Source organism: Stomoxys calcitrans, chromosome 2 (genome assembly GCF_963082655.1).
Source record: "Stomoxys calcitrans chromosome 2, idStoCalc2.1, whole genome shotgun sequence".
Taxonomy (NCBI): domain Eukaryota; kingdom Metazoa; phylum Arthropoda; class Insecta; order Diptera; family Muscidae; genus Stomoxys; species Stomoxys calcitrans.
This window is the reverse complement of record NC_081553.1, coordinates 235681223-235694750: the sequence shown is the minus strand read 5'-3', so window position 1 is coordinate 235694750 and position 13528 is coordinate 235681223. Positions and strand designations below refer to the sequence as shown.

Below are 13528 nucleotides of genomic sequence, written 5' to 3'. Positions count from 1 at the left end.
TGCTCAAAAAAGCTGTTGTTTCTTTCGACAAATCGGCAGTAGCCTTTTTTTGAGCCTTTGTGTGGGAGCCAACGCGTACAAATTTTTTTGATGGTTAAATGTTCAAGCAATATTGAATGTATGCTGGTCCCACTATTGCCGAAGGTTGTCTCATTCTTACAATAGGTCACGTGACGATCTTGCAATATCAGTTGGCGCACAGCATCAAAGGTTTTTGGAACAACAACTGAATTTGGACGACCTTCACGAAATTCGTCTTGGACTGAACTACGACCTCGGTTGAATTAACCATACCATCGATCAACACTGGTCCTTGATGGATCTTCATCGCGTAAAATTGAATTAAGTTCATCGATGCACTGTTGTTGAGTTAATCCACGTCGAAAGCTGTACAAAATAATCGCACGAAAATGTTCACGATTTAAATCCTTTTTGGGCGAGATGCATCTTTTAAGTTACTGTAAACAACTCAAATAGCGCTCGTATGTCAAAACGGTCTGAGTACGTATAGCTTCAAAAATGTCAAGCTTTACGATAGAGCTATCGGTTGGCAGATTGCAACACAAGGGCTGTCCAATCCCGAAATATAAAAGGCAACCCTCGTAACCCCTATGGAATGTAGCTATCAAAAAAGGATGCTGCCATTGAATGGGATAAGCAGGTGTACCACTTTTATACAAATTGCGTTCTTAAATTTCAAAATTTCTCTTTCAATAAAGAAATAAATAATTCATAATAAAGATGTTTCGAACGGTTTTACGCTATTTTGTGTGCGAAAGTTTATCCCCTGGATTTAAACTTTGCTCCGCCATTCACAATAGATGTATTTCATTAGTTGGCAACTCTTAATTATAGAAAAACACACCATGGAGAAAGATGTTCTACACAAACCTGGGCATAGACAGTGGAAGAGAGTAGATAACCCGTCCGCGACTCTTTGCAAAACTGCCAGTTGAAATTTCGGCGGTGGTTATCCCCTTCTAATACTGGCGACATTTGTGAGGTACTATGCCATATAAAAACTTGTCCCAAAGAAGTGTCGCACTGCGGCACGCCATACGGACTTGTTCATAAAAAGGAAGCCCCTTATCATTGAGTTTAAACTTGAATCGGACAGCACTCATTGACATGTGAGAAGTTTGCCCCTGTTCCTTAATATAATTTTCATGGGCACATTTGCAATTTTGCTTTGTATATTCGATTTAGAGAAGACTTCCATATGCCAGATATTTAATTTATTTGTTTTTTAATTTTAAAAAATAACCGACATCAGAAATCTTAGACATTTTTAAGATTGGGTTTTTATCATATTATTTGCACCTGGTTAAAATGCAAACTAAAACTTCCATTTGTATTCCAAGGACAATTGAAATGCCTATTTCAAAACCCGAAACTCAAAAATGACACATATGTATGTCAGTGTTTTTTTTTCATTTGCCTCTCAATAGGAAAAAATGTCGATCTAATTGCTCTAAAAAGGGGGTTTTATTGAAATCTTTCGCTTCGATCGATGTCTTAGAAATATAACGCTGAGTCAATATGCAAAACCCAATGAAATCAAACAAAGACCCTATTTTATTATACGGGTGAAAAAAAAAAAACAAAACACCCCACAACATAACACAACATGTACGATTGATGGAGACATGGACATGGATAGAGTTGTTCAGCTCAGGTATAAACTGCTCTGGATGTAGCTGTCACATGCTACACAAAAAAGTGGCAGTTATCAAATAACTTGTACAGTGTATGGTCACAATATTGGGGAACACATGCCAATCATCAGGCCCAATTTTTTGTCATGGAAAATTTTGCAGCAGCCTGATTAAAAAGAATTTAGTTTTTCTACTCATCATATATGCTTATTATGGTTAGTCAACGAATTTATTATTTACGTTATTGATCTTCCTTTAGGGGGAGACTCCGGCTAATTTGACCAAGGGAATGATCAATCCGCGGCCAGCAACAAGTCAATGTTTCAAATTTAATTTTGTTATAGGCATTTAAGGATATTCCAAAAACGAGGTCTAGCAAACATTATTTTTACCCAAGTCTTAAGTTTATAACAGACTACTGTAGCACCCTTTCTACACAAAAACTCATAGAAATATATTTTTACATACTGCACACATTTATGAGTAAACGCTTGAATAAGACCATGTAGGTACTGAGTTACTGTCTGTCTGTCTCATCTCGATAGCCATCAAGAGGTATGTGATCGAGTGAGTTATAATTTGATCGCTGTTCTATTCATATTTAGAAACTTACTAAGCAAATAAAATCATCATCGCAGAGCATTTTTCTTTGTCGTTTGCCAATGGTGTCGAAACAGCAGCAGTTATTATTGGGTGGGTGTTCAACGATGATCACGGATGATATCAGATTTTTATTAAAAGCAGGTGCTTCATTTGTGCCTTTAAGTAGTCGTCGTAGATTGGAAATTACGTAAGAATTGATAAAATTTTTTAATTTCTTTCACACACCACTCAAGATAATTTCAAAAATACGTTGCAAAAAAACTCATTAGAATTATCCTAGGCTTAGAGGTGACACACTAGTCACAATTAATTTAATGATAAGCACACATATTTTGCAATATGAGAGCATTCAATAGTAAGTTTTGGCTGGCAAATCATTTTTTTTTCGTTGGCAAATCCGTTGCTCAGCTTAGTTGTTGCTCATAATTAAAGTAGTCATAAACTTTTTTTTGTTTTTGTTAAGTTTAACCAATAATTTTTCTTCGAATGTCTGCAAGTAACCGATTTTTGGTTTTTTTCTTCTTCTTCAAAACACTTTTTTGCTATGTTTTTGTTCTTTGGAGTTTGATAGACCGCAGACCGTTAATGTGGCGCATGCGCATGCCCAACAATGAGCAAACAACAACTAAACAACTTTGAAACACCATACAGCGAACGCGATCACTGTAATCACAGCAGCGAACTAAGTATCTGTGAGCAGACCCCTCGACAAGCAAAACAGCAACAACAATGTGCCAGGCATAACAGCACCGCACCAAACAAAGGCTCTGTTATTGGCAATTTATTGTTTGTTGTTTTGCAGTTAGTCTCCCCACCAAGTCCCACAAAGTAACAGAGCGCACACAATAATAATAGAGCACAAGTAAGTAAGCAGAGAGCAGCCAGATTGTGTGTGGCACACTTTTGGTGAGAGTTAAATTAGGGTTGTCGGAGATGTGGGTAAATTCTGTTACTAATGATGATTATTAAAATATCTGAATAATAATAAAAAAGCTCCAAAATAGAATTGTGGTCCACATTAAGGTGTCTATTTTAGCCGAGCCGAAACATAGATACAAATGAACTCAATCTTTAAGAGATTTATAAAAAAATCAGCAAATGGCTGAGCTTCAAAGAGCTGTAAAGGTCAAAACGGAGATTTGGTTTGTGTGAGGTGATGTATTTTCTTATGGACCTATCTAGATTGTATGGTGTGGTGGTTATTAAGAGTACTCCACATACAAAGTTTCGTGTTGCTCAGGGAAAATTTGGGCTTTCAAGCCCTAAAAAAAGTCAGAAAGGAGTCCGTTTGCCTGAAGTCTGTATTTAGTTATGAAACCTACCTTTTGCGTGCTTGGTGTGGGTGTTAGAGGTCATACGGAAACTTCAAGTAAATATACTTTTCCAGTTAAATGTTGAGGATTTTAGATTACGGTACCACCCGACATTAACTATTTTCAAGGATTTGATAACTTTTTCCAAATTATTAGGTCGGAATTATTCATTTCCTCAGTAGTTGTAAAATTAGTTTCAGTGGCATAGTGACTTTGACCACAATAGTTCATCGTTTTGTCTAGTGCTACTGAACTGATCAATAAATGTTAATGTAAAACAAGTCAAAAGGTATTAAGTTCCGTCGATTCGAACTTTTATAGTCACCACCACGAATATACAATATGTGTATATTAGTCAAATTTCATTCAAATCTGATGAAATTGAAATCTGTTGAAAATATTGGAGGCCACCGTAGCGCAGAGGTTAGCATGCCCGCCTATGACGCTGAACGCCTGGGTACGAATCATGGCGAGACCATCAGAAAAAAATTTCAGCGGTGGTTTTCGCTTTCTAATTCTGGCAACATTTGTGAGTTACAATGCCATGTAAAACTTCTCTCCAAAGAGGTGTCGCACTGCGGTACGCCGTTCGAACTCGGCTATAAAAAGGAGGCCCCTTATCATAGAGCTTAAAACTTGAATCGAACTGCGCTCATTGATATTTGAGAAGTTTGCCCCTGTTCCTTAGTGGAATGTTCATGGGCAAAATTGTCAATTCGCAGGTTGCTTCACTACTCGTATTCAATGAAATCTGTCAGATTAAACCCCAAATTCAGGACCTAACTCTCAAGACCTTAAATCTGACAATCGGTCTATATGGCCCAAGACCTTAAATAGAGATTTTGGTTTATATAGCAGATACATACATACATATATCTAAATATGACCCGATTTCAACCAATTTTGGTACTTGCTGTCGGGGTCCCATTCAACTCAAATAAACTTTTTTATAAGCTTAAGAAGTCCAGTCGGTAGATCGGTTTACGTGGAAGCTATATGAAGCTTCCATATTGAACGTTTGGTTAAAGAAATTAACTGTGTAAAGTATCAGCTAATTATCCTCATTTGGAAGACTGTAGAATGATTTAAACATACAGACGAACGGACGGAAATGGCTATCGTCGGTTAGAACGAATTTAACGACGATTGGACTACTTATTCTGGGATTTGATGAAATTTGAAATTGGAATCCCTATTAAGAATAATTCTTTTTTTTTGCTTTGGCGCTCATTGCCTATTGTCAATGAAATGATAGTTTGTTGCGAAAAGTGTGCCTCTACGAAGGTATTCATATCCATAAGAAACTTCCCACCATCAACTGGCCAATACACTGATATTACTCTATAGAAATTACTGCACAGTGATTTTACGATTTTTTAGATTGCAAAAAAGTCGTAGAATAATATTACGAGTTTATCACTAGAGTCCGGATTTTTATGCAAATTTGGAAATTTTCCCTTTTACCATAGGATAGGGGGTATATTCATTCAGTCAATCCGTTTGCAACACATCGAAATATACATTTCCGAACCTACAAGGTATATATATTTTGGATCGTTGTAAAATTCAAAGGCGGTTTAACGATGTCCGTGTGTTTGTCCGTCTGTCTGTTGGAATCACGCTGCAACCTTCAAAAATTGAGATATGGAGCTAAAATTTGGCCCAGATATTTCTTTTTGCTGCACACAGATTAAGGTCTTGAGCGGGTCAAATCGGACCATATTTGTATATAGCTGCCATATTGACCGATCTGCCGATTAAGGGTCCGAAACCCATAAATGCTGCATTTATTACCCGATTTCGCTGAAACTTGAATCACAGGGTTGTTTTAAGCTATTTGGTAAATGCTTTTGTATAATGGATATTTACTTGCGGCATTGAAGTTTTCAAGTTAATATAAGTTAAAAAAAGAAAAAAAACTTTGAGTACTTTGATTTTACATAAAATCCGGACTCTATGTATCAACTATAGGTGCTAACACTATTTTAATTTTTAGACAAATTTTGTTTTTGTTTTTTCAACTATTTATTTTCTTTTACCCTAAATAACTCTAAAGGACAATCTAATTTTTTTTTAATAATTCAAAAGTTGACAAAGAATGTTTACAACAAACCAATTGTTCCTAACTATGACCAATTATGCTCAAAACAGTGTCTCAACTACAACGTGTCAAGGTTCAATGTAATTTCTCATGCAATAGATCTGCATATATTAATATCAACTTACACACATTTCGATGCAATATTTGAATTTTATCTACATTTGTTTCTTTTAATTTCGGCTCATTCATTCATTCATGTAATTGTATGGCATGGGGTGGTGGTGTAACCAATGTGTTTTGTCTCTATTTTGAAGTTGGTTCAACTTGTATTTGAACAACAACCCCACAACAAAAGGGTCATTTCATATGGCACATTGTCTGTGGGGGCACACTCACGTTGCTTTGCTGTACGAGAGTATGTAGATGTTGTTGTTGCCTTAGTCGTTGACATATAAACGAACTGTGTTTATCCATCCACATACGCTCACACTCGTGTGCTTGTTTATTGTTTGGGAATACCTACCTCATAAGCGAAGAGAGACAATCAAAAGAGACGATATAGGTAATTTCGTATGTATGCATACATGTGTGTGTGTATGAGTGTTCGTTTGCCATGGATAAACCGAGCCTTAAAAAGGCATTGTTGTGCTGTTTGTTGTTGATATATTTACGGGAGATGGAAAAGCGCCAATGCTAAATACTGTAATTCTTTTAAGAAATTTTGCGCGCCAAATCTTATAGCTGTGTCAAAGGGGGGTGAGAGAGCACCATTATGATATTATGGTTGCATATCTGCACTTGGTTACATTGTAGCATATATAAATACGAGTATTTATATTCGTATAGATGTAGCCAGCAACTAAAAAAATGACTCATAAGTGGTTGGAGTTCTCTAGCAAATCGTATAATACCAGCACACGTGCATTTATTAATAAAATAAAAATATATATAGAGCTACAACAACAATTGAACTGGAATAGAAAAACAACTAAGATAAACCGCAGTAAATGCGTGGTTGTAGACTTGGTCACTTTTGTGATTTTTTTGTATCAGAAACGAACAAATTTGTAAAAATAAACGCTTTAAAGCTAATAATTACATAAACACCGGTGGTCAAAACCGTCATTAGTATATGGTGTGGGTAAATTTTCTCATCAAAATCTTGATCGCATGAACAAAAATGGGAAAACAAAAACTTATAGAAAAAACTTAGTTTACATTTAAACATTTCTGTGTCAAATTTAACAATATTCCACCCACTGATTTTGACGTAAAATTTATTTTGGATAGATAACACTGTAAGGCATTAAATACGTTTTTAATTTCATATTTCCCCTAACCATTTTTTTAAATGGTAGATATTATTTTTTTCACTATTAAAATTATTTTATAGTACGATTGATACATAAAAAATTCTTTAATAATATAACGATGAGAGATCAGATACTCGATATTGAAGTTTCCTACTACTTTATCAATGATGACAGGCGTGATTTAGTTTTTGCCAAAAATCGCCGTCGTTTTCTCCTATAATACGCGCAAGTATACTTTCCTATGTATATTTAGCTATTAAGTAGCCTTCGTAGAAGAACCATATTGCATAGTCCAATAGTTAGCGGAAGGAACAGGCGGTTGGTTTTCCGACCAGTACGTTCTTGTGCTGACCACGTCAACTCCTTGCCTATAATCATTGAACAGTCTGCCGAACTTAATATACACCTATACCATTCATTCATCGACTTCGAGCGTGATTTTGAAAATGTTTCGCGAAGCTCTAGCAGGCTGTTGAATATGGACATCCCAGAAAAGATCGCAATGCTAATTAAGGAGCTGTATAGGAATGCTGAAGTTTCAGACCGATTCAATGGAAAAGCGAGCCGTCCTTTCGGGATCGATAAAGCAAGGAAGCAGCCGATGCACTTTTTAATTTTACTAGATTCCGTCTTAGAGCCAAAGAAACGCTGAGGCACCGTATGGCATTCGACTAACTTGGAGACATCGTCTACGCGGATAACAAGTGCCTTTTTGCGCATTGCTTTGAGCACATAAAGGCAAAATTGGAACGCTTGAATGAAAACGCGGCCAACGAAGGCGTGAAAATAAACATAACTAAGACCAAATTGATGAGGATAGGAACAAATAATCTGGCACCGCTCATTATAAACGGCCATGTATCATTGAAGATGTTTCCTGTCTTGGCAACAAAATCACTAAGGACAGAGGACCAGAAGCTGACATCCGCTAGAAGTGCCTTTCTTGAATTCAACAAAGTTTGGAGATGCAGTGACATCACATATATTACAAATATACAATAGTAGTGTAAAATCTGTATGGCTGTACAACTTGGAGCTTGACACAAGCGACTTCCAGCAAAATCCAAGTTCTTCTAAATCGCCAAATTTTTCTTGCCAAACCATATTTCGAGTGAAGAATTGCAAATAAGAAGAAACACTTCCCCTGTTGATGTAGAAAACCGGGAGAGAAAATGAAACTCGGGCTCAATTCTCTTCCTACGAAAACATGAAATGAAAAAAATATTTTAATTTTTGTTTTCATATGAAAACATCCTGAGAAAATGTCTTTTTGGGTTTTTGTTTACCCAAAACATGAATCAGAAATACTATGGAAACGAAAAAAGATTTTAATGTTATGTTTTCATAGAAAGAGAATTGAGCTCCTGGTTGGGTCATATCACACGCCGACCGCGAAAAATGTGCTAGACTGGAATCCGTCAGGACAGCCAAGAAAAGGACGATCGAGAAACACATGGATCCGCTGTACGAAAAGAGAGTTGTAATCAATCCATATATCGTAGAATCAAGGCAAGGTTTTGGCCAACGATAGAGTTAGATGGAGAGAGCTTGTTGATGCCCTATGTTCACACTGAACCTTTTACTATTGGTCATATTTTTATACCCACCACTATAGGATAGGGGGTATATTCATTCAGTCAATCCGTTTGCAACACATCGAAATATACATTTCCGAACCTACAAGGTATATATATTTTGGATCGTTGTAAAATTCAAAGGCGGCTTAACGACGTCCGTGTGTTTGTCCGTCTGTCTGTTGGAATCACGCTGCAACCTTCAAAAATTGAGATATGGAGCTAAAATTTGGCCCAGATACTTCTTTTAGCTGAACACAGGTTAAGTTCTTGAGCGGGTCAAATCGGACCATATTTGTATATAGCTGCCATATTGACCGATCTGCCGATTAAGTGTCTGAAACCTATAAATGCTGCATTTATTACCCGATTTCGCTGAAACTTGAATCACAGGGTTGTTTTAAGCCTGCCTAGATCCGACTCAAATAGGGTTCTGATCGGATTCTATCTAGATACAGCTGCCGATTAAGGGTCTGTAGCCCATTAAAGCTTTTTGCAATAGTGAGTTGTTTTAAGCCTCCCTACATCCGACCCAAACATGGCTGCCATATAGACTGATCCGTCGGCATAGTGTATAAATCCCTTAAAAGATACATTTATAATCCAATTTGACAGAGAGACTTGTATTAAACCTCCCGTCTTCCGAACAGATTATGATTCAGGTCAGACTATATTTATATAAAGCTGTCATATAGACCGGTCTTCCAATTTAGGGTCTTTATCAAATAAAAAGCGGATTTATTGCCCCTCGAAGTTGACCCCAAATTTTTATAAAAGTATCGTATTCTACTTCCAAATACCTTTCATTTGATACCAATATTGTCCTACTCGATAACCTATTATTTTTTTCTGCTCTAAAATGCGTTCTAATAAAAACTGAAATAAATTCTTACGGCCTTATTCACAAAACCTAAAATAGGTTTGTTCTACAGTTCTATAAAGGAAATCTGTCAAATAAACCTTTTTCAAATCTTAATTTTAGTATTTTACACTTCAAAGAAGTGTTTTTTATGTTGTTTGTATATTTTCATCTTCATATCAAAATAAACCTCTTGTAGTTTTATGGCAACATTTTTTTTTAACAAAAATATGCGCGGCCAAAATGTTTTTACCGTAAATGGTCATAATACTTACTTAGCACATTTAATTTCATCGCGTGGGTAAATAATTATCGTACAATTAAATTATTCTAATTCAATTCAAAACAATCGTAATATATGTGTATGTGTGTGTGTGTTTGTGTTTGGTAACAACACTCACAACAAAAGCCTTCCGAGTTATTTCACACAATCAGCCATGTAATTGATTAAAATCTTAAGACCATATTCATAAATGAATAATAAATTAGACAAACGTTTAGGGTTCTGTAACAACCTATAAATATTGCATAAAATATATGTCAGAGTGACAGAGAATAATAAAAACAACAATGGAATTACATGTGAATGAGTTGATGCACAACAGAAAAAAAGAAAACAAAAGACTTAAGACACAAACATTGAACAACTACCACAAAGCACTGTCATGTACCAATCTCTCATGCTCTCTCTCTCTCTCTCTCAAACTATGGCACTCGCTCACTTCATCAATTCGTAGCTGTGGCTGCATATTCATAATCTAATCGAAACATATTCCTCAATATTGCCAACCATTATTAATGCCTGGTGATCATCGTCATCATGATCATTATCATGATAATGATGGTTTTATTAGAAGTCACGTTTTTCTAAATTTTTACTATTTTTTTTTTATTTGGCGGGTGTGCGACCAAGATTTGCATGTCTTACTGAAGGCAGAGAAAATCTCTTGGTGACTTGAAAGCAGCATTGGGATTTTTCTTTTTGCTCTTCTCTCTTTAATGAGTCGAAAACGTGATTAAACTGTTTTATTTGAATTTGGCCAATAACAGAAACTCTGTGTTAGCTCTAAGAGCAAAAGGTCGAAGGTTAAGTACAAGTAATACAGCCAACTGTGGTTAGGTACTACATGCAGCAGCACCATCAGCATCAAAGGCATATTTCTTAATTAAGCCAAGCCAACTCAGATCAAGCCAACAAATGTCAATTGTCATTTAATACTTGCCGTTTTTTTTTTTTTTTTTTTGCTGACATTAGGGGAAGGGAAACCTGATTATGTGCCAAGGGGTTGTTATCGATTGGCACAAAAACAAGGTTTGCCAAGATCATAAATCCAGCAATATGTCAACGGAGACAAGTTGCTCGAAGTAAGAGTGTGCCGAGTCGAGAGTGTATCTAGACTGGATTATGACTCAATAGATGTCTGTTACGTTACAGAAAACAACAGTCTTCGAATGAAGAACGATTGTTTCATATGAATACTTGATGGAGTGAGATAAGTTGAAATTAACGGCAAATTCAAGTAAACATGACAACATGGAAGCCTCATCCATGTATGGATTTTTGGTAAAATCTGCAATGATATGTGATACTTGAGAGTTTTGAAATATTATGTGTCCGACCACACGGGCTATTATTATATGAATACTAAAAAAGTTATTTGTATGCATGTAGCTATAATTAGGAGATAAATAAATGAACGATATAGTTCAGGACAAAAGAGTTGGGGATGTGTAGGTTTATACTTCCTCAAAGTAAAGTGTTGAAAACCGCCCTTTTTCGAAAGATAATTTAACACTTACCCCCAAGGAAAAATGTTCTACAGCCACTTTTTCTCGACGAAAATGAACTAAAGCCCCTTTTCCTCAAAGCAAAATTTCTAATACTACCCTTTCTTGGAAAATCCTTAATGAAAGAACCCTTCCCAATGAAGAGGGTATTAAAATTACCTTTTGAAAATAGAAAGGGTATCGAAAGAATTTTTATCCCAATAGAAAGGGTAGTAAAATTTACATTTGCCAATGAAAAAGTTATAAAAATAGAAAGGGTACCAAAACCATCCTTTCCCTATGAGAAGGGTACCAAAACTACCCTTTTCCTGTGGAAAGGTACCAAAACAACTCTTTCGCAATGGAAAGGGTATCAAAGCCAAACCAACTGTTAGTCTATGTCGGTAGCTAGACCTTTACGCGCCTCGCTATTTTTTATTTTATAATTTGGGAAACAATACTTTCAATTGCAATTTAAGGAGTGATCATGGACCCATACATAAAACTCAAAATCGTAATCCAGGAGTTTTACATATGTGAACCATGTTGCATCAAAATTTAGTGTGCGCATTATACAGCGCTCACTTCGCAACATTTTTAATATAACATTTGCATATTTTCAATAAAATTTTTAATTGATCCAATTGAAAAGTTAATTGGATATTAAGGAAATTTTTATCATTTTTTTAACTGGATCAATAAAAAAATTAATTAGAAACTTAAAAAATGTTCAATCAATTTTTAATTAAATATGCAATTTTTTTAATTGACATTGTTTTCAATCACCGTTTTCAAAACCTGTAATTGGTATTATCATTTTTGTGATTGAAGCAGTTTCAATTAAAAAATTACTTGGATCGATTAATTTCGTGATTTAAACCGTTTTTCAATTTTTTCTGAACTCTATGGAAAGGGTACTACAAATACCTTTTATTTATGGAAAATTTTTTGTAAGGTAAATATTTATATTCAAAATTGTAAAAGAATCTAGAGAAATAAGATTAGAAAATTTTCTTTTAACCAATATTTCTAAATAAAAAAAAAATGGAAAAAACATGGAAACATTTTTTGTGAATTATTTTTTTTTTTTTCTATTTTTTAATAGTTTTGTATTACCTTAAATTATTTCAAGCTGCTCAAGCAGGTAGCTTGAGTTGAATCGAAAAAAATAACTAAATTGTGTTGTTATTATTGCCTTGGCATGTCTTATTATGCACAGGGCGCCTCCAGAGTAACAACAATAAACTTCACTTTTAAAATCCACAATAGCACGCAAGTTGATAGAAACACAAATTTAGTACATAGTTTTAGGCGCAGCTTTTTAAAATGTCTTTTGACGAACACCGGGTAACATAAGAATTTTATTCAATTTTGTGAATTATGTGAATTATGAATGAACCGCACTTTTGTATCAAAAAGTATAGGAGTTTTAAAAATGATTAGTAGCTTAAATTGAATAGAATAAGATAAATAAATTGTGTTATGTTAAATACTGCCTGGGGATGTCTTATTATACACAGGGCATCCCCGGAGCAGCAACAATGTGCCTCACTTTAAAAATCCGCAATGGCATGCAAATTAATAGCAACACAAAATGTAGATCATAGTTTAAGGCGCAGTTTTTAAAATGCCTTTTGACGAACACAGGGTAACATAAGAATTGTATTTTAGCCAACACCCATTTTTTGTGAATTATGAATATACCGCACTTTTGCATCAAGACGTATAAGTTTTTAAAAAATGATTAATTACATTTTTTTTAATTACATTTTTTTCTTTCTCTCTTTAGGGGTACAATGTTCTGCTTTCGGAATAGTTTTAAGAAGGTTTAACAAAAATAACCTTATTTTTTAACTTAATTACAAGAAATGTAACAAAATCTTGCCTTCATATTACACTAGGACCAATTTTTTTTTACTGCGCTTTTTGAGTTCGGCACTTGTTCACGTAAGAAGACAAAGCGAGTATTAGCCTTCATAGACCATTTTTTAAAATTAATTTTTTTTACAAACTTACCTTATCACTGGCATTGTCCTCCAGTTCGAGTATTCGAAACTCTAATAGTTCATTTTGTTCCCGCAAATCATTTTCCGTTTCTTCGAGGCATTTAATCCGTTCCAATAATTGTTGATGTTTCTCATTATTGGCGTTATGCTGAAATAAGAAAATATTAAAAATTTTAAAAATGGATATTATCGATTTTTAAACAATTAAAGTCTTTGTGCTTTATTAACTTATCTTGTGAAATATGTTATTTCAAATAAAAGAAAACAAAATTAAACAATTAAAAACATGTTAAATATTCCATTTGCTTGTTTTTGTGCCATCAATCTAACTAACAGACAATATAGCAAATGTCGGAAGTCAGAACAAAAGTCCATATGCAAAATTAATACAACTTTA

General features: G+C 34.8%; 1 protein-coding gene across 4 annotated transcripts in view; it reads right to left on the bottom strand.

Annotated features, from left to right (window-relative positions):
- The window catches only part of LOC106081582 (ras guanine nucleotide exchange factor R), a 153255-nt gene that overhangs the window by 12946 nt on the left and 126781 nt on the right, over positions 1 to 13528 (bottom strand). For all 4 annotated transcript variants that reach the window (XM_059363642.1, XM_059363643.1, XM_059363644.1 and 1 more), the window contains one exon: positions 13142 to 13279. In XM_059363642.1, coding sequence (XP_059219625.1) covers positions 13142 to 13279 — 138 coding nt within the window. The remainder of the gene's footprint in view (positions 1 to 13141; positions 13280 to 13528) is intronic.